Source organism: Chaetura pelagica, unplaced genomic scaffold (assembly GCF_000747805.2).
Source record: "Chaetura pelagica isolate M959 unplaced genomic scaffold, ChaPel_1.0 scaffold166, whole genome shotgun sequence".
Taxonomy (NCBI): Eukaryota; Metazoa; Chordata; class Aves; order Apodiformes; family Apodidae; genus Chaetura; species Chaetura pelagica.
In genome coordinates, this window is record NW_009953758.1 from 859,375 (window position 1) to 881,164 (window position 21,790).

Sequence of the window (21,790 nt, forward strand, 5' to 3'; positions counted from 1 at the left end):
ACTGTGTCTTTTGCCTTGTATTCTTTTTAGTGTCTTACTGGAATTTTCTGTGTAGAGCAATATGGATCTGAGTTAATGTAAATGATAGAGCCCAGAAGAAAGAAGCAATGCTTATGAGTAACAATTTGTGTGAAGCTGATATGCACACAATTCCTACTGTGGGATTTGTGCACCTATGCTCACACTCAATTTCAAAACATAACCTGAAACAAAAAATGTTGTCTAAAACTAATTTTGGAATTCCAGCTCTATAGATGTGTAAAGGACATGGCATATTTTAAAAGGCCATTATTCTAATACTGGTGCATTTCATCTGGGCATAGCACAAAAGAATTAAGTATAATAGCTAGTTTTATTTTAAAATGTGGTAGCTATAGTCAGTGATACCACAAAGGCTTGTTTTAGATAATATATTAGTAGTACTTAAACAATATTATATCTTCCTGATTGCTAGATGATAATGTTACTTTCAGTCACATGGGGAATGGTACAGTGCATCACCACCAGGTTTAAAGCACAGGTGCTACAGCCTTTCTCATTTATTTAGTGAAAATTTTGCCATTTGTCTCATTTAATTCAGCAATTGATTTTTATTTTTTTTATTATTTTTTTTTAGACAAGGATGATGGCAGTTACAAGGGTAGCCATAAATCTGGAAAAAAAAAAAAAAAAAAAAAAAGAGTATTACTAATCAGACAAGTTTACTTGATGCAGGGATGAACAGTTCAGTTGGTCACAGATAGTGGGATTCATCTGACCTAACTTTATCAATCCAAATGTTAAATGTCTGTTCTCCTTTTAGTAATCCAGACTTAGTTCTTGATTGCAAGGAAAGAGAGTTCCTGAAAGCAGTTTGCATCCTAAAACAGATGAGATCAATCCCACCTTTAGTACTGTCTAAAATGTAACCTTGAAAGTAAGAACAAACAAGAATAGTACATAATGGAAGCTGCTGACAAGGAAAATTCTTAAAAGAACTATTCCAGTGCACATCTCTATAGACTCATCTTATGCACATCTTCCAGTTTTTAGTCTTCATATAGTGCTGCTAAGATATTGTTGTCCTTGCCCGTTTTCTGTGCTGTACTTGCTGGGTATCTGCACGTGCCTTCTGTCAGCTCAGTTTTAGGACCTTTACTGTACCTCTTCCATTTTAATAAGATCCTTTTTTTTTTTTTTTTTCTCAAAGACTGACATACAAATCTGAAAGTAATCAACTGTACAAATGCTATGTCTCGATTAAAAGTTCAATGTTATGTCCAGTTTACGACTTCAGCAGTAATGGAAGCCTACTTGGTTTCAAGCTGTGCAAAGCAAATTGCTACTTATCCATGCCACTTAGCAAGTGGCCTACCAATAAATATATAACGTGTAAAGATGGTTCAGACTCTAAAGCTGATAGTTTTTTTTTTCCATATGGTTCACAAAGATGATAGCTGAATATTATAGAAAGCTAACAGGAAATATTTTTCATCTTTTAGTGAAATTTTTGTATACTAAACATTTATCAGAAATAATGTTTTATACATTCTTGTAACATAAAAAAAATGTAACTCAACAAACTTTGTAAAGATACAACTGAACTTGAATCCAACATGTATGATACTTGAAAGAAGGCTACAAGTAAAAATCACCCAACAGCAGAAATGAGTAAAAAAATATATATATTTGGAGAGAATTAGTCCTGCCCTGAAGTGTCAGTTCACAAATTGTTCTAATTTCAAGTCTCCAGCTGTCAGGTTGTCCATCAAATATCTTAACGTTCAGCAAAACATGGAAGAAGCTAATCAAAACCTTAGCTCACTTTGAATGCTTTAAGGGGAGACATCATATGGTATTCTTTACCTGGGTCACAATGTTGTTGTATTGTGCAGTCAATCATCTATGCACTGTCAAAATGGTATTGATCAATGCTCATGTTCTGGTGTAGTTTCAGTTTAGTAAGAATGGATTAACAGATATTTACATGTATCTATTATACTGAGGGTAGCATGTGTACTTAAAACATCAGAAAGCTATAATGCAAAAAATTAGCAAATTGTTCAAAATTAACACACTGTTGGAGTTAGTAACAGCTATCTGTTCTTCACTGACATATAAAAAAATAACTTTTCATCAATCTATGTAGAGAGATCAGTGTTTGCCTAGAGTTTTTCAGACCATATTTGAATATTTCATTTTTTTAACTGTGCATCTCAAATGTGCACTAATTCCCATTTGTGTTTCACCTGCTTATATTTCAATCAGTCTAGGAACTCTGTTTTAACTGAGTAGATACTGTTCTTGATTCTTTCCTGAGCTTTAGGTGTTCAGTGTCAGGTTGGATGGGGCTTTGAGCAATCTGTTCTAGTGAAAAATATCTCTGACCATGATGAGCGAGTTGGAACTAAATAATCTTTGCACGTCCCTTCTAAACCAAACCATTCTGTGATTCCTGAGAGTACAATGGAATTCAAGGGCAATTTCTACATTTTCATTCCTCTTAGATGCCTCATCTTGCTTCTACCCACCAAAGGAATCTTGTTTAGCAAATGGACTAATTTTTTGCTAGACATCAGATAAGTAGAAAGCAGCTTTACATATTCTGTTCCACAAGTGGCTTACAAATTGTTGTATTATCACAGAGTAATGGAACTGGTTTCTTCTAAGTTTATGCTGGGGAAGTGCACTAAATTCCAGTTAAACGCATTAAATCATATTTAATTTACACATACTCAGTCTACGTGGCTGCAATTGCCGTGTATTCAAAGTGTTCGTGTGTGAAAGAGGAAGCAAGTCGAAGGATAATATTTTTTTTGCAGGGACATATGACCCCTGCCATGAAATTTATTTTTGGAACTGGATTTATAAAGGAAATAATGACTACAGTTTTGTGATCTTGCTATGGCTTGATTTGTTTCTGAGATAACGAAAACCAGAAATGTTCTAAAATTATAAAATTTTACTAGCATCTTAAAGGCTTTTAAATTATTTGGCATTCCATACCTGATGTCATGAGCTGACTTAGGAGAATAAAAAAATCAAAGTATATTTTATGATAAAAACAAATACTTGAAAAAATCAGAGATGGCTTTTTTTCCAATGTGTAGCACAGAATGCATATGGAGTAGTTATACCGATAGCTATTAAATATAGTAAGTTTCTGTCCTCTTTTTTTTTTTTTTTCCCTACATCTCCTGTATCTGCAAAATTCACCAGCGTTGGAGATACACAGAAATGAGAATTAGCTAAAGCTTTCTCTCTTAAAACTCAAGTTTATTTTATCATGTACTTATCTTCTCAACTGTGGGGATATATATGCATATTTTCATAACCTGCTTAAACAGATACCTGCATCTCTAAATAACTGATGGCTGCATTCTTCTTGGTATGCTCATAAGCCTGTTTCATTTTTCTCTGTCCTCTTTGTTCCCTCTATTCTAGTATTTTAATTCAAAACGTTTCCCTTGTTGTACATATTAGTGTTACTGCTTGTCAAAGCATAACTTTAGTGAATGACACTGCAGGTCTCATAAGAAATAATTAAATTGCTTCTTTAATAAGCAGCATATTTAATAAATCCATACAGAATCAGTAGAAATTGCTTGTGATTTTGCTCTACTTCTAAATTAGTTTGTATATAATCCAAAGCTTTCTGAGCCTTTGCTGTAACTCTTTACAAATAGCAGTGATAGGGCAACTTATTTTTTATTCCCAATAGAAGATTTTGCTGCTGGGTCATACTGCATTAACTGCAATCACATCTATATTTTGTGGCTATAAATACATTGTTTTTGTGAAAATAAGTATATGTGAATGAAGTATAAGTTCTGACAAAAATAAAGCCTATACGCTGACCCTTCTGAATTGATTTAATGTCTCAGAAAATCTTGAGATACAAAGTAATACTCAATATATTACATCCTAAATGAAGCCATTCACTTCTGATTTAATATTATGTTCACTGCTTCTTAAAAGAACTTCTTCATTTGCTTATTACTTTGTCAAAGTTAAGTTCTGTGGTGAGAGGGAGTGAACATTTACATGTCTAGTGGTTACCTCAGCTTGTGGTTTGTTGAGCTTTTGGTAGGGCTTTTTTCCTGTTTGGGTATGGTCTAGCTATCTCCAAGATGAGGGAAAGAAAAAAAAGTGGGTCTATGTAATGAAATGTGTTAATCTGTTTCCACTGAAAGGCTATAATACTTCCATGATTAAGGGCAAAGAACAAAGTAAGGGCAGAAAAAAAAGTATTTTTCGGGCACACTGGTGCCCATTTGTACCTAAGAAAAAGAGACAACCCTATATCCCAAGTCTTTGCATATTTTAGAACTAGCAGTATAGTAGAAATAAATGAAACTAGCATCTGTAGAAGATTTTTGAGTTTCACAGCTAAATTCTCAGTATAATGACAGATTAAGGATTAACAATGGGGAAAAGGAAAGAGGGAGACTGAAACAGAGATGCAGTTATGGACACAATTTTGGCAGAATGACTTTTGAGAGTTAATGGAAGACAGATTATCTCCTGGATCTTGAGAACTGACTCATGAAGGCTCAAGTGGGCTTGCAGGCTTAAAATAGCCACTCTCCGCTTTTTTTCTGTGAATGTACTGGTAGCGTGTGTGTCTTGCCTCCCTTAGTAGTGCCCTGTTAAGTAAGGTATCTCTGTAACAGCTAGTAAGTGCTGTGTTGGCTCAAGTAACAAAAGTCTGCGCAGGGAATCTAAATTTTCCAGCCTCTTTGTGGCTTGAGTGACTGGTTTCATATGAAAAAATTCCTGTATAGTTTAGGGGCTTTTTCCTCTTTGTTTTGTTCTATTTAAAAACAGGTGAAATTGTATCCGTGTGAGAGTGAGCTAATAATTTAAACCAAACCTCTTCTAGATTACCTCTGATTAATTTTGTATTATTTTAGGAACCAGAGGCTGGGCTTTTGGAAATGTTTATCATTCTTATTTGCAGCAAATGTCCCTAGAAGGTATATGTGGATCTTTATGATGCTAAATATTGACAAACAATGCCCTTTAGGCATCCCAAATTAATAGCTACTATATCTCATAGTAAATCTTATCTGTAAAGAGGGTCTGTAATACTAATCTATAATAATCTCTCATCTCTAAAATGGGATAATACTGTATCTTCCTTTTTATTGTAAAATAAATTATATATTTGTGAATTTTTTGCATGCTATAGCAATGAACACTGCAGAAAAACACATAAGAAAAATATGATGCTGATTTTAAGGAAAGATAAACTACACAAAGCCATGCCTGGAATAGTGGCAATAAAACATCACTGAATGAGGTTTCAGAATGTGAGAAAAAAATAGTCAGTGGCTATAAATTAAGGCTTGTATCATAGTGTCTACTTAGTGGGGGCTGAACTATGGCTGCATGACTAACCTTTTAATTCATAACCTGTGAGTGCCTTATTTTTCAGCCTGCATATTCTTTTCATAGGGCCTTTTGTGTATGTGTAGTCTCACAAAACAATGTGCTCATATAAAGTTTTCAGGTATATTTTTTGTCACACTGATTTATTACTAATGTATACATAATAAATAACACCTTGAATAAGAGATCTGCTGTGACCTATTTTCCCTCCTAACAATAACATGAAAGATTTTTGACCTTCAAATTTCTAGTAATGTCTGTCTGTTCAGGTATCTGCTTTATTATTTTTTTTTTATTATTATTATTATTATTTTTGTATATACATACTTCCCTAAATTAAATTCTGCTAAATTCACAAACATTTAAATTGCTGGTAGTCTTTGTATAATGTAAATTGCATATGTGCACCATTACTACATTTTGACTTAGAAAGGCTAAGCTTTAATAAGAAAACATAAAGATGCAACTCTTAACAAACTTCACTGAGTTTTATCAAGTCAAATGGTTAGTTATATTACACATTAATAAAACTTTGGAGAAGATATTTACATCTATTTCTGTATTTTCATATTTAGCTTGGTACCTTGCAAATTGCATTACATTAAATCTAGTGTTAAACTATTTTGGAAATAAAAAAGATGTTTCACAGAGTGCACCTCACTTCTTGATAGCAATTTATAATTTCCTTCATTAAATGTGGCTGAGGCTCTTCTGGCAGTGCAGTTTGGTTATTTTTGTTCTTCCATGGCTGCATAGCAGTTTTAAAAATTTTCTCTTGACTTTCATGTATTTTCAGCTATCATCACTGGTTGTCTTGTACCATTCCCCCTGAGTGTATGTTTGTATTTATTATTTTAAACAATAACATTATGTATCCAGATAGGGGTCCCATTAACATTCTGTTTTACTTGAAATTGACAAAAGTTTGCATCAAAGAGTTAAGCTTCATGAAGTATATTTTGTATTGTTACTGAACGGTGGTTCTTCCCTTTTCACCATATTGTGAATTTTTCACCACTTTGCATGACAGAACAAGAAATCTGAAATGCTCAGCTTCACACATCATGTTTCTGAGAGGCTTCATTATTTTGTATAGTATTTTGTATAGTCTTTTGTATAGTCGTATTTAATGCAAAAATGTAAGAAAATAGACGTAACATGTACATGATGTGATTATAGGTGGAGGCATGTGACTGTCTCAAGTTTTTGTAAAAGCACTGGCATGTCAAACTTATTTGATTGGAGCAGAACCAAATAAAGAAATTTTGGAACATTCAGTTAAAAGTAATTTAAACTTACAGTATTGTTTTTGTTCTTGTTTCACTGAGCAGTATATTAATCAATCCTGGAAACCATGTCAAGATTCAAGAAGGTACGTTAGGATTCTTCATTGCAAGTGATGCCAAAGAAGTAAAAAGGTAATTCTTTTATTTTTAGCTTTAAATTTGTCTGTTTAAAGATTCTCAGAGGAAATTAAGTTGGTACTCTAGTGAACCAACCATTTGTGTGTGCCATTTTCTTAACTACAATCCTAAATATCAAGGAAATGAAATAATTTTACAGCATATGAAAAGAAATTTAGAGGCTTTTCTTCTGACTGACTCCTAATAGAAAATGTAAAATATTTTTATCTAATTTCTCTGTAATGAATTTGTCTCAGAGGAATTACTCTTTAAGAGAGCAAGGTTTACAGCTTTGACCAAGTTTTAGGTTTAGAGTACTTGTTACTTTCATAGATTTTAGCAAATATTTGACATGAGCAAGCAATTGCATTAGCATACTAATATTTATGTTCTTGTCGTTTCTCTTTGCTGCAACTATTGGAATATACTTTATGGCCTCATAATAATAAACAAAACTACAACAGAGCAGTATTTTCCAACCACTGTAGACAACCTCACTGGTTTGTTATACTTGGCTGTATTAGAGTTAGGTTGAATGAAAAGGGGGTTTATGGTATTATATTTAGGACCACACATGTGTAGTCTTTTTTGTTAGGATTATAATATGCTTGGAAAGAACAAGAAAGCAAGGTGAGAAAATAATTTTTAAAGGAAATAATTACTTGATGTCTGTAAGATCTAAAAAATAAAAAAGGAATTTTTGCAGCTGATAATTTGTATTTTGGTTGGAAGTCATGCTATCAATAATCTCATTTTTACTTGGTTCTCCTTGATTTAGATATTTTTAACTACACCTTGTAGTTAGAACTACAAAATATTCCAATTATAACCTTTACTAAGTCCTAAACCTTTTATGATTAAATTATAGTGAAAATGATACTTAAGCAATGCATGCTTGCCACAAATATTAAAAGAAAGTCAAAATATCAAAACAGTGAAATAACTGAGAACTTGAATTATTTTTTCGTTGAAATAGCTAAAATAGCTTTTAGCTAGGTGAAGCACAAAGAACAGAACAGCAGTGCTCCTGTCCTCTCATATTTCTGCCACCATCTTCGGAGATTTTGCATTCAGCATTGCCTCAGGCACACTGCCTTTCAGCTTTTAAGTTCTCTTCCTCTCTGGTGGTGTTCTCCACTGGAGTACACAGAACCCTCTTCACATTCCTTTGTTGAGATGCTAGCTTTTTTTGTTGTTGTTTTTTTTTAATTTATAGAGCATTTTACACTCTCCTATGAAATTATTTGTAAAAATCACCTGGCATATTGTATTTAATAGCGAGAAGCTGACTGTTAGTAATGTGTTCAGACAAATTTTACACATTGATCTAGCATGTTTTGTGTAATAGCAAGCTGAAATAAAATTCCCAATTCTGCCTTTCTATTTGCAGAAGGCTTTGTTTAGAAACATGCTACCTCCCTTACACATTTCTTAGCTGTTCTGTGCAAAACAAATTATTTTCAGATGTGTTTCAACTAACAAAGTCAATTATATAAAGTGTTGATTTCACCCTTTGAATCAGAAAAAAGTTCTGAAGTTGAGGTCCTTTGGTGGGGACAGTTTTTTTAATTATTATTTTAAAATAAAGAAATATTAAACTGGTTATATACCTAAAATTCAAATTAATTTATTCTGGTTTTGTATTACATGCTAATGGAGAAATGTCAGCTCCTTTAATCTAAAGCTATTCTTATTTACCAAATATATTTTCTACAATGCAATCATAGAAATATGCAATGTTCAGTTACTCTTACTAGGATTACTTTTTCATTTTTAGAATCGTAGTTTCACATTAGAAGCAGTTCCACCTAAGAACGATTATGCCTATGTTGTTTCACGTAAAATGGATGTTTAAATACAATGCAAACTATATTAGTTACATTTTTATTATTCTTTATCCATTTACATGTTAGTACTGACATCAGAAATCCATGTGCTTCAAATCCACTTAATTCAACCCAATTCTATGGAAGGATGATTTTATTACAGCAATCACTTGAGGCACTTGGTCTTGACTTTGCATATTTGTCCTGCAGTGGAATTCAGAAACACAAGTGGTAGGGATGACCCATGTCCAATTTGTGTCATGAAGTTTTGAGAGGGAATTTTTATGATAGTGGTTCTTGTTCAACAGGGGCTTACATATCGACTGTGGAGAAAATGTAAAAATTAGAGTTTGCTCCTCCTTACTTATGTCTTGACATTAACACATGGTTTGAAAAATATTTTATTCTCATTTCCTTGAAGGCAGTTTGTTTTCTTTTTGTTAGAAGGTGACTATTTTGAAGACCAGAAGCTTTGCTACAGAAAGTATACAAAGGCTCAGAGAAGATGTTTTAATTTTACATTTTGCTTCTTGAAAGTAGTAAGACAATTTCACAGTTTGAAAGAGTAAGCTTCCTGGATGTTTCTTAGAGAAATTAAGTCTGCTACATTTAGGACTTACATCTTCCATCAGTAGCTTGCATGCCATCTTGATTTAAGGAGTGCTAATACCACCAGTGAGGTCTTACTGCAAATTTAGATTTGTATTCTCTGATCCATAACTCATGTGATAGACCAGCTACTTTTCTCCACATGAGCCACTTTACCTGGGTCATTATTCAAAGTGTAATGCAACTTGGGCAAATTGGATTAGGTATCTAGTTTATGTTTCTGAATGTTTGCTTTACTGTAGTTCCACCTGGGGTGCATCCTGTTTAATCTAAAAAGAAAATGTAGCAATCATCCTAGCTGAACTGCCGAAGACTGTTTTTATTCAAAAGCTTTGTATGAATATTGTTTATTTTTCTTGTAAGATTTTGGAGTGTTGATTTTTCTGTTCCAGTAGCCTCCATATTGTTGTAGCAATCCAGACATCCTAAATCTATGAACTATACTGTTGGCAAAATCCATAGGTAGTTGCAAAGGGGCAGCTTTGCTTCTTACTGCCAGTTTGTGTTGAGGAATATGCAACGAGAGAGGGTTGAGAAGATAAGCATGAAGCTGATATATCCTGTATATGGATAAGTACAGGGAAATTTCAGCAGTATAAAAAGTATGTTTAATTTGTTATGCCAGCAAGAATCCTGGTAAACTGTAACTGTCCAGCTAGAGGCCAGCTGCATGATCCTCATGAAATGTGTCACAGCAGGCTTACATGATGTTTTGAGTTGACAGGCATGAATAAACTCTCCTGTAGGCAGTCTGATGCTTATTAAATAGAAATTTTGTTTTAATCTTATATAAAGTCAAATGTTTACCCTTTCTCATTTCCTTAGTTGTCCTTGTGCTTCACCTGGTGGTGAGCCATTTGATACAAGAGTAGAAGTTCATAACCAAAAGTATTAAATGAAACCCTATTTGGTTAATCTGATTAATTGCATCTTTAAAAAAAAACAACAAAACAATTGGCTTCTTTGAGTTCAAAACAGAGAGTTATACTCTGTTCCAATATAAAAGACAAAAAGAATAGTTTAAATCAAGATCAGATGTCAGATTTTCCATTTATATGTTCCTTAAGGAACTAATTTTCACTGGATTTTCCCTTTCTGGTTTTGCTTGGATTTTATTTTTGTAAGTAGCATACCAGATATTATTGTCACATAGCTCTCATTGCAATCCATTGTCGTATCCAAAACTATCTCCTTGTGACTGGGCTGAAAATTTTGCCCAGGGTGCTACATATGCTATATTTACCAAAGAGAAAGAAAAAAATAAAATCTGGTATATCTGAAAAGAACAGAGAATTCATTATATATATTTTTCTGAAAAAAATCAGTGGATGCTCCTTTTTCTAAGATGAAAGACAAATGAACTGATACACTGTGTCATAATTATCATGCCTTCCCGATTTTCAAATAAAAGTATATTAAAAGAAACACTAATTTGGAGTCTTACATTTGAAATTAATTGTCTTGCAGCAAATTTTTTGTACTTTAAACATCTACACCATTTCAAAGATTAAAGAAAATTAGTCCTGGCATCTTTCATTAATTTTGAACTGCAACAAGAGGAAATGTGGGCCTAATTTCATTTGTATGGATTAAGAAATGTGTCAGTTTTTCCATTCTGTCTCTCTAGGGCATTTTTTTACTGCAAGGCCTGTCATGATGACATCACAGATCCCAAAAGGATAAAAAAATGTGGCTGCAAACGGCGTAAGTAATATTTCTATCACTCCCTCTCCTTTTCATGAACTCTTCAGCCTTGAAGAATATCTGTACATGTGTTTACATGCTTTACACAGAGGTGCAGAAAAGACAAGAATCAAATGCACTGCAATGTAGTAAGTGACAGTCGCATTTCTGAAGTCCATGTATTTTTATTACATTTCACACCACTCATGTTTCTTCATTAGAAAGTCCATTGGGGTCCAAAGCTAGATAAACCTGAAGAATGAAATCTAGCTAGGTCTAGTTGTAAACATTTCTGAGTTAGGAATGAGCTAACAGTGAAGTTCTGCTTTCATTCATATCATGCAGAAATCTAGTAATTTCAGTAGCTTTCTGTGAAGTGACGAAATTTCTTCTATCTTGCTGAACGTAATTTTTTAAAAGAACAAATTAGAAAATAATTTTCCATTATATAAATATTTAAATAAATGATCGGTTTTACTGGAGGAAGGGATTGTCTGGAAGAAATGAAATATTAGTGCCTCTTAGGTATATATTTTTAGAAAATTCCATAGCTGTAGTGCTAATATTTGGTTTAGTTGAGTTCTTAGGTCTGCTCTTTAAGTGGTTTTGAAAACTTCAAATTAAGACATAATCGAGTTTTGGAATGGAGATCAGACTTTTCATCTGTATTTTTATAAATATATATATAGAAATTATTATTTTATCAATATATACTTTGAAAGGACTTTTTGCAGGAGCTACGTTTTGGCCGAAGATGTATTTGACACATGTGTAATTGTAATACTGATGTCAAAAGGATTCAGGGATTTTTTTCTCAATGGATATCTGAATATTTATGTGCATTCCATGGTATTCTGCCATGAAAAGGATCACTCAGTTCAAAAGTACTGGTTAGGTAAATTGAAAGATCTCAGAATAGTTTGATTATGACTATTTTACCGCTACTTTTAAAAAGGGAAAAACCCTCTTGTTGTTTGGAGATCCAGTTGCAGTGTTATCACTGCACTTTCTTAGAAGAATGAAGTAAGCCTAAACTGCACCTTCTCTGCCTTTATGGGTGCCTGAAATTTATGAAATCTTGATAATCATAACAAGAAAAAAATATGTTCTGGAGTTTTTAAAGAAACTCCTCTACCTGAAAAAACAAACAACAACAACAAGCAAACAAAAATCAGTAATGTGGAAAACAGCTGAAACACTGACAAAAAATGATATTTATCCTCCCAGTAGCAAAAAGGAGAGCAAAGCACATGAAAAGCATGCTTGATATGGAAGGAACATATGCATTGCCTAACATATTGGAAAACAATATTGTTCAAGAACAGTATGTCCATGTGAGAATTTGACTTTTGAACTGCTGCCAAAGCCATTGAGGCTGCTGACTAAGATCTGGTAAAGCCAAGTACAGATGCCTCGGGTTGCCTATAATTCTCAAACTCTTTTCGCGCCCCTCCCCCAAAATTGCCCAAGAGTTAGAGAAATGTTACCTGCTTTATTTTCTGTTGGGTTTTTTTTTTGTCAAAAAAGACCTATCTGCATTTTCTTCTGTACTCTTCCTTCACATAGTGTATGCTTTTCACACATGCTGATTAAAAAGAAAAAAAATAATAATTAAAAAAATCCCAAAGATTACTTACTTTAAAGTGAGAACTACTATTTTAATTTAAATTTGTTGGAAGATAGGAATCAGGAATTCAAGTATAAAGGGCAAGAGCCCTTTATTAGACAGTAATACAAAGCAATGTAACCTCCTCAGTACTAGGAAAGCAGAGAGGTATCCTGTGACCCAGCCAACACAGTGGATATATTACCAGCAGTAGAGTCATGGAGAGCTCAGAGTGACAATTGTGTGTAGCACTAGGTAATGTTACAAATGGCATGGTCACACCTAGCAGTCCAAAAAATGGAAGGGTGTTGGACAGGTGAAGAAACAAAATGATGAGGTTGATGAGTTTAGTGATGTCGAAGGAGGAGGCCATCAGAGCTGCTGGGATGAGTACTGAACATTAAGGAAGAAATCCTCTGAGTTAGGTGAAATAGAGAAAAAAAATGCTCAGTGAGAGAAAAATCTTAAATTTTCCTTTCATTGTTTCCAATCTGCCTTCTCTCCTTTCCTACATATGCACACATGTGGTCACAGACACCATGGTACCTGGCAGCACAGCTTCTTGTGAGTGTGCTCACAACTATTTGGAAGAATACAATTGCTTTGCTTCAGAAAAAAAAAAAAAATTAAAAAAAAAATCAACAGTAATTAGTTATTTTTGGTCTCTCAAATTTTGAGAAATATCTTGAGATCTCTTTTATGGGACCTGATTTTTTTAAAAAGGTAAGTCTTTAGTGAAGTCTGTTATTCACATGAAATGTCTTAGCTTTAGCTTTCAAATCACTAATCACTTTTGAAAATCTTAGCTATATTATCCATCTCTAAGCTACACAAACAATTGGTCTTATGCATGTAGTCTAACCAAAACAAAGCATAAATTAAGAAAAATCTTTCATTATTGAATTAGGAAATTGTCAACTGATCTGTCAAGAGCTAATATGTTAGTTTGATTTTCAAAGACACTGCAAATAGTCATACACACATACATGTAGTCCTGTATGATAAATATATTTTTAATTAGCAAGTAACATAGCAATTAGAGGCAGCTGAATGTAGAAAATGTATAAGATGAAAGGTTGTGTGTAAAAATATTGGCACATTCAGGTGGATTAAATGTGAAAGAATATCTTCACGTGGAAAACTTAATTATGGTGGCATTAATTAATGTAGCTTCCTGTGACACTTGAAAGCCACATTCTTTAATAATGCATCTGAGGTTGCACATCAATTTAGATACTGTCCGAACATTAGCTTGTGGTATTGTTGGGGTCTGAGTCTGAGTCTGACCTACAAAGCCATTTATCCAAACCTGCTGGGCCTAATATTTGTAATTCAGGGCAGATACTTCCACAAGGACAGGGATAATTAAAGCAATCTTGCTTTCCTTTTGCAGTTTTTTTGCCATCCCTTTCTCCTCACGTATCCCACTCCCTGAGTAATGTATGAATGATGATGTCACATTGTCCAAAAAAATGCTTGAGTGGAAATTTTATTCACAGATGGTTAATTTTTTTTTATTGTTTTCAACCTCTTTCCTATTCCATTTAACTGTAGCGTTTGCAGCAAGGGGCCAAATACATGTATATATTAATATAAAATGCAGCCACGTTGGGATAAAATCTCTAAACTGGATAACCTACTCCTCCTGTTTCTTTCATTTTGTGCAACAGCTATGGTCTAATTCTCTCTATATTTTTTCCAGTGACAGTGCTTGCTGTGAATGGTGGGGGTTGAACCCCAGAGGGTACATATCATGTGTACATTGATGTGTTTGAAGGAATTTCTTGTAATCTGTAACAATTGACAAACTTTTGATTTATTTTTCCTCTTGCTGCCTTGGAACACGGCCCCTACTATATTTTAACTGCACACTGATAGTGATCTATTGTGAGTAAAAATGGGTTCCCTGTAGCCCGGAGTGCGGTCCAACCTGTCTTTCTCTAGCAGAGAGTATTTTTGTTCAGTATTTTGGTTCTTTTCTTCATTTATGTTGCATGTAGCAGTGACGTCATAACCACAACTTTCTCATTGTTTATACCCATGGATATTAGGATGACGAAGAAAATACAGCAGTTTTCCCCTCTTCCACCTTCCCCCACACACTTTTTTTTCACACAGCATTATCTTTTATCCCTATTTGAAAATGAGATCTTGGCAATGTCACTTCCTTGAAGTGATTCTAGAGATATCTCATGAATCTTTAGGGATATCAGTTAGGCTGGGGTAGTTACCACTATAGCACTGTTTACTTGGTAAAGTGCAGTTCATTGTCAGACCTGTTTTCAATTTTTTTTTTCACTTTCTCTTTTCCAGTGCATAGCTGACACAAAGTGCAACACAGCAGTTTTTTACTGTTCTTATCTAACTCCTTTGTCCTCATAAGTAAAAAAAAGATGAGGGTAAAGCTAGACAATTAATTAAATATGTGCCTAGCTTCTTATGTATAAACCTACAGATGAAACAAGCTACAGTGATTATTTTCCCCAGCTTGCTTGGTTTCAAATGAATTGAATGAGTAGAGACACACTAACTTGTCAAGACCTAAGCTGTAAAGTTTTAGAATATGAACTTTATAGACCACTTCATGTCAATCTGTCATGCCACTTTAAAGTGTACAGAATCTATGAAGACTCTCATCAGCCACTTCTAGTGCATCGAGTTTTGATAATTTAAATAAATACAACATTTGCTATTTAGGAATGCAAGCACTGCAAAGAAGTGCTGGTTGTAGGGCAGTGTTGAGATTAAATGGGCTTGTTCTTCCAAAGAGTAAGAGGGATCAAATATTTAATAGCTGCAGTGAGTCATTACTGTACCAGATTAAGGCTGCTAACCATGTTGAATAACTGCAGCTATTTGAAGTGAGACTTTTTCAACATCTTACCAGATACTCCAAATTCATTGTGTGGTAACACTTGAGGTCCTAATCAGGATTGAGATATTTTTTCCCTCATCAGCAGGACACACCATAGTATCTTGCAAAGAATCAAGGAAAAGTTGACACTCCCTAGCTTGCATGAAAAGCTGCTAGCCATCTTGGAATTGTGATGGTCTTAATTATTATAATTATTTACTATTTCTCTTTTCATGGTGCCTGCAAACTACACCAGAAGATTGAGATCCTGCTGTGGTAGAATGTGTTCAAACAGAGAGAAAAAAATTTGCCAGATCTCTTTTCAGCCAAATAGAATACCTCACCAGAAAGATGGAGCAGAACAAAAAAAGCAGATTTTCGAACAGGTCAGCATGATGAGAATCGATACTTAATAACAAACCAGAAAGATACCAATTTCTATGCATAAGATAATGAATCCTATTGACTTTGAGGCAAAAGCCTGGAAGTAATTTGGATTTACTTGAAGCAAGGTATTTATTTGAAATATGTTTCTATGTTGAGGTCTTTCTGGGCCAGAGAAATTAGTTTAAAAAGTAGTGAATGTTAAGAAAGTTTAAGAAAAAAAATCACATAGATTTGATTTGGTTTCTTTCCATTTCCCCAATAGCTTCAGTTTGTTCAGAAATGCAGTTAGGCTTGAGAGTACACTGGCTGAGAGGCTTAAAGGTGATGAAGGAAAGGTCATGATCAGATTTTAAAATTAAAATGAAATGGTCTATAAATGTGCCATTACTTCAAAATATATGAGTCATTCTTACAGCTACTAAAATAGGGCAGAACATCCACTCAGGTCACCAGCTGTTTCTACAATTTTGACAAAGAACAGCACAATATGAATTATGGCAAACAACTAAACCAATTGCCTTTGATTGCAAAAGTTGCAAGTGAACAAACTGACTTGGTGGTCTTGAAGTTGTTCTGTAAAAATTAAACAAAGGACAGATAGCTTTACCTGTTGTGTTAAGATGAAATAAATGTTCACAAACAGTTTAAGATAAGCTGCTGTATTTTTTCAGGAAACTGAAATTGTGCGAGGGGAAGTCCTTTCAATGCTAACCAGCATTGCTGTAAGGCAATTAAAACAGTCTGGTCGACCTTTAATGCTGCTGTTATTTTACTCAAAATATAGATAATGAGAACTTGATGAATTGAAATGCCACTGTATGCATTTCAATTCTTAAGTGTAGTGGGAACTTTTTTTTAACATTTGCTGGTCAAGAAATCTCCAGTTCGTCTTCTTAACCAGCTGTTATCTCAGATTGATCCACTAGATGTCCTCGCAGATCTACTTTTAGTTACCGTCACAAGGAAAACTGCTCTAGTGATGGGTTGAATACGAGGATTGGGTAGACTTTTTTTTTTTTTTTTTAAAAAAAAAAAAAGAAAAGTCAGCGAAGATGAAGAGAGACTTTTTTCTGATTGCTGTTCCTTGACATGTTAGATAAAGAATAAACTGCAGTGTCCTTTGCTTATTTTTGCAGCTGGAAATACTTCCCATTACTGTTTGTGAGCCCTAAGCAACACCTCAGATCCCAGACAGTCTAGAAATTTTGACTGGGCTTTTTGAGTTTTAGAGATCAGAAGGCAAGGTACTGTTAGGTGCCTAGACATCTAAGGCACGTTTCTTCCTTATTAGAATGTAAGGCTGTTGCATTCTGAGAAAAAACTGCAATAATAATTATTTTTTTTAAAGTATTTACTTTAAAATAATAGACAGAAAATTTGCTTTGCTTTTGCTCTTAACAAATCAGAAAATGAGTAGTTCATATATTCTTTGTTTTGTCAGCAAATTATTTAAGTATTCTGATTTCTGTGTCTATGAAAACTTTCCCTGAAATTTTTATTAATTCACTTTACAAATTCTAAGTAGTAGGATCTGCTCTGCCTTTTGTCCGTTTATTATTTAAATGAAATTAGGAAAATAATTTCCTTTATATCCCAACTTACATTTCAAATAACGTTTTTTTCAAATAACTTTAGTTTCAAATAACATTCTATTTAACATCCAAAACATTTCTATGAATATAAATTAGTTGATTCTTTAGCAGGTGCTAGAGGTGTCAAATGAATTTAACACCCACCCACAGGCTTTTCTTAAGGTCCCCCTTTCTCTCTGATGATTCCCATTTTTTGTTAATGTTTATAGAAGTTTTATAGGAAATGGTATGTGTGTGGCTGAACCATTTAAATTCATTTCTGTCTTGTCTTTGGTCTTGTCACTAGTCATCTCTACTAATAATCCATGTTTTGTATTACTTAAAAGAAAAGAAGTATTTTGTTTGGTATGAATGTAATAATGACTGTACAAAAGGAATGATGAGTAACAGCATGTTTTCTTTTCAAAAGATGTTGCTCTGATATGTGATTGCTTATATACTGGTTGAAATCCTTATAGCAAGTTCTTTTTGCTACTTACATTTCCAGGTCTAAGGCTGTTTCCTGCATGTTAATGATGTGAAATATGAAAATTATGCATGTTCTTTATAACAACTGGTAATAATAGTTTAAAACAGTCCCTGAAAGGGCATTGATTTTGAGAAGTGCCATGGAGTCCTTTCTCTATTGAACAGAAGGGCTTGAATTTCCCAGTTCATTGATTTAAGTCTGATGAAAATGGTACAAAACTTTTCCTTCCCAACCCTCTCTGCCCTTCAGTATGATTTCTCTTAATTTTCATAAATGTGTCCTATCCTATTATTAACTGTTGACAACATATGGCTACAAGTAAATGAAAACCAGGGACTGTTCAATGACATAGCAGTTGAGAATTTCAGACCACTGTGTTTTGCTACAGCGTTTGATTAGAAAAAGTCCTTCAAAACAGCTATAATTAAAACAAAATGGGCCTGCCTTTTACCTCACCTACTGTTAGTGTCTCACAAATGTCTTTTATTTTTCTTTCATTTCCTTAAAGTGAAAATAATAACATAGGCATAATGGAAAGACTTCCATATTTTGGTAACATATTTAACTTTTCTTTTACTGCCCAACTTTTCAATTTTAAATAATGTGTTGGAAAGAGTTAGGCAGAGGGAAACCATGGGAAAACAAATGCTGTTTTGAATTTTCTGTGTGATTTGAATGTGAATGCATCAAAAGCTGCCATTGAAACCTTCTTACTAAAAGCCAAGCTCTGAGGAATGATGTACCATGCAATGAACAAGCCTGATGCTGCATGATGAATTTCTGAACAGCTGTAAGATAATCTACTAGGATGCTAAAGGAACATGGCATTAGTCATGTGAGCAAAATTTTAGAGGAATGGAGTTGCTGCTGAAGAGATCACTCATTCATCTCCCTCAATGCCTGTTTTCCACAATCATAATGTGACCCTTGCTTGACAAGTACACTGTATGGCAAGTCATCAAGGCCTTAGAACAGGACTTGACCCATTTGAGTCATTTCAATCCCTCTTCCCTAGTGACTGTGGCATTAAGAAACTGAAAAAAAAAAATAAATATTAAAAATTAATGTCATTACCATAACGCAAAAAAGACATCCTAAACTGAAGGTACAGGCCAGAGAAACATTACCTTTTTTTCTGCACTTGCTTTTAAGGTTTTGTTTTTCCCTGTCTGTGTTCTGTTTTGTTTTGGGTATAATTGAGTCAGTTCAATCTAAACCATTACCAAAAGTGTTGGTTCAGTTCAACATGTGAAACAATCTAAGTGGCCTTTGCAGTCTTCAGACTTTAAAATAGCTGTGATTCAGGTAATATACAAAATTTAACAATGGTAATTAAAAATGCATTTGGAAAATATGATGCTGGATATTTCTAGAAAGATATAATAAGGACATACCTATGACTGAAGGATATAAATAGTCTATTCTAATCTGGTATTCTTTTTGGAATTAGGCCCAAATTCTATATTCAGTGATTTGGTTCTCATCTACCTTTGAATCCAGAGGAGAAAACATGCCAATGATTGGTTTAGCATGTTTCAGTGGACCAATGCTCTGTGTGCTTTTGGTGATGCCTTACTTGTGAACTGATTTTAATGTGAAGCATATTAGTTGTGTCTCCTATATGGGCAAATCTTGGTATTCTGCCAAGAGTTGATTTGAATTCCTGAAGATATAATGTAAACAAAGTAATTTTTTTAGAAAAAAATTAACATCTTTTAACTCTTAAGTAATGTGTATTTTATTGCAATGAAGGAGTTCCCTGGCACAGTTTAATACAGAGGAATATGTTTAAGAATATATTTTTATATATGTATATATACGTATGTGTATAAAGTGTGTGTGAGTGTGTGTATGTAAGAATATATGTGTATGTGTGTTTTTGTATGTGTATACATACATGTATATATAGATATATAAAAGTCTTTCATTTTTACAGGAAGCAGGGTAAGCCAAAAAGAACAACTTCCAATTTTTCTTTTCTATTTTAGCCCAATAGTATTAATTGTGCCATGGGACAATTATAGTCTTAGGGTTCTCTGCTTTTACTATGTTTTTTTTGATCCAAACACTTGACTGTAATCAGTAATTCTTCCTCATGTCTGCGGTCACCCCGTAAGACTGAACAGAAATAAAAAGCAATTTATCTTTTGCCCTACTTTTAATGTACAGCCAAAGTGTTATCAATAATCTCATTACATTTTTTTATCCTGGGTCAAGACTGTTAACATAAACTAAGGCCTGTATTAAATTCCTTAAATTACCTTCCAGCTGCCTTGTTATATATATATATAACCTTGCCATTAACCTGCTGCTCTTCCTCTCCTCCCATCCAACACATGGTTATAGCCAAGATGTCCATCTACAAGAGAATGAAACTGGCATGTTGTTTTGATTGCGGACGCTCTGAGCGTGACTGCTCTTGCATGTCAGGCAGTGTACATAGTAACATGGACACCCTTGAGAGAGCCTTCCCACTTTCTTCTGTCTCTGTTAATGATTGCTCCACCAGTTTACGTGCCTGTAAGTTTTAACACCAACACATGCTGTTCCATGTCTGTGGTGTCTGTGATGTCATCTCCATCTCGTGTCGTACATTGTAATTCTGTGAGTTTTACTGGACTGATGCTTTTTTAGAACGTCAGACCCAAATTTTAATATAGATCTTTCTTCATATTTCTGTTGTAATTTATTTTTAATATGAAAAATATAATTCCGTTTATTTGCTTTGTCTGCTCTTTATGAAGCATGCTCTTACAATAGCATGCAGGACTTCAGTAGTGCAGTTTTTTTATTTAATTCATGCAATATAAATTGTCATTAATTAAACAATAAGTATTTCAGTGGAGAAACAGGCCTGTGTCTAAATTTCTGGTGCTAAGTGGACAGCTTGAATAGTGCCGGCACTGGAGCAGCATAACATAGGCAGTGAATAAATATAGAGGATACAGCTAAGTAACTGGACTGTTTTCTTAAATTCAAATTTATACTGCTACCATTATCTCTAGTTTTGTTCATAAGCCTTCATTCTTGATAAGGCAGGACCTTCCATCTGATACTGAAACTGCAAGAATCTTAGAAAAAATGCTTGTGCTATTTGTAGTGGTTTTTTAAACCCATAGGACAGTACCATTCTGAATTATGCCTCAAAATCTCTTTACTATTGTAAATCTCAAAAAAATAGTCAATCTCTTGACTATTAAAGTCAAGAGTTCAGAGGGAGAAGACAGAGAAGTTAGAGCAATTCTGCATAGCCATTAAATTCTTTGGGCAGGCAGCAGGGATTCCAAAAGCTTCCTTTATGAACGTGATGTCAACAATTGATTGTCAAATAAAATAGTGATTTTTAATTTATTTCATTTTCTTGTCCTTTTCAGACAACTGTAACAGGCAAAACTATGTCTTGGGACAGGAGCTGCTTTCCATTACCTAACCAAAGAAAAACTATAAAATTAATCAGATACATCTATAAGCAATATTAGGAGTTTTCAGGAGGAAGAATATCTGCTTTACATTGCAAGTCATCACAGATAAAAATGCCTTCCACTACTGAGAGTATAATGTAGTTTGTAGATTACGCATCTAGTTGCCTTTTGTGTTGGAGTACATAGTCCAAGTGGTGAATGGTTTTAACTATTTTGACATTTGAAGTATTTTTCAGACACAAATGTGGAGTGTTTAACAACACTATTATTTTTGTTAGCATTTTTGTGTCTGAAGACTGTCAGTTAAACTGATAGGATTTCTAGAGCTTTTACCAGCAATCTTCTCTTTATGTACGCATATAAGCACTCTGAATGTCCTTTTTATCCGCTTGCTTGCAAGAAGTGTATCACCTCAGGGGGAGGTGGTTCACAGTGTTAAGTCCTACTCCGCATTACAGAAGGTTTTATCCTCAAAAGAGACCTTTATCAGAGTAAAACATACTTTGTTTTGAAAAGCCAAAAAGAAACTGTAATGTCTTGAAAATTACTCCAAGCAGTGTTACTTAAAC

At 33.9% G+C, this 21,790-nt stretch overlaps 1 protein-coding gene across 18 annotated transcripts in view; it reads left to right on the top strand.

Annotated features, from left to right (window-relative positions):
• Nucleotides 1–21,790, top strand: part of KCNMA1 (potassium large conductance calcium-activated channel, subfamily M, alpha member 1) — a 447,141-nt gene that overhangs the window by 338,153 nt on the left and 87,198 nt on the right. For 8 of the 18 annotated variants that reach the window (XM_010000731.1, XM_010000732.1, XM_010000736.1 and 5 more), the window contains 2 exons: nt 6,702–6,788; nt 10,836–10,912. In XM_010000731.1, coding sequence (XP_009999033.1) covers nt 6,702–6,788; nt 10,836–10,912 — 164 coding nt within the window. Of the gene's footprint in view, nt 1–6,701; nt 6,789–10,835; nt 10,913–14,375; nt 14,385–20,145; nt 20,320–21,790 lie in introns of all 18 variants that reach the window. The other 10 variants (XM_010000727.1, XM_010000733.1, XM_010000728.1 and 7 more) reach the window with 3 other exon arrangements.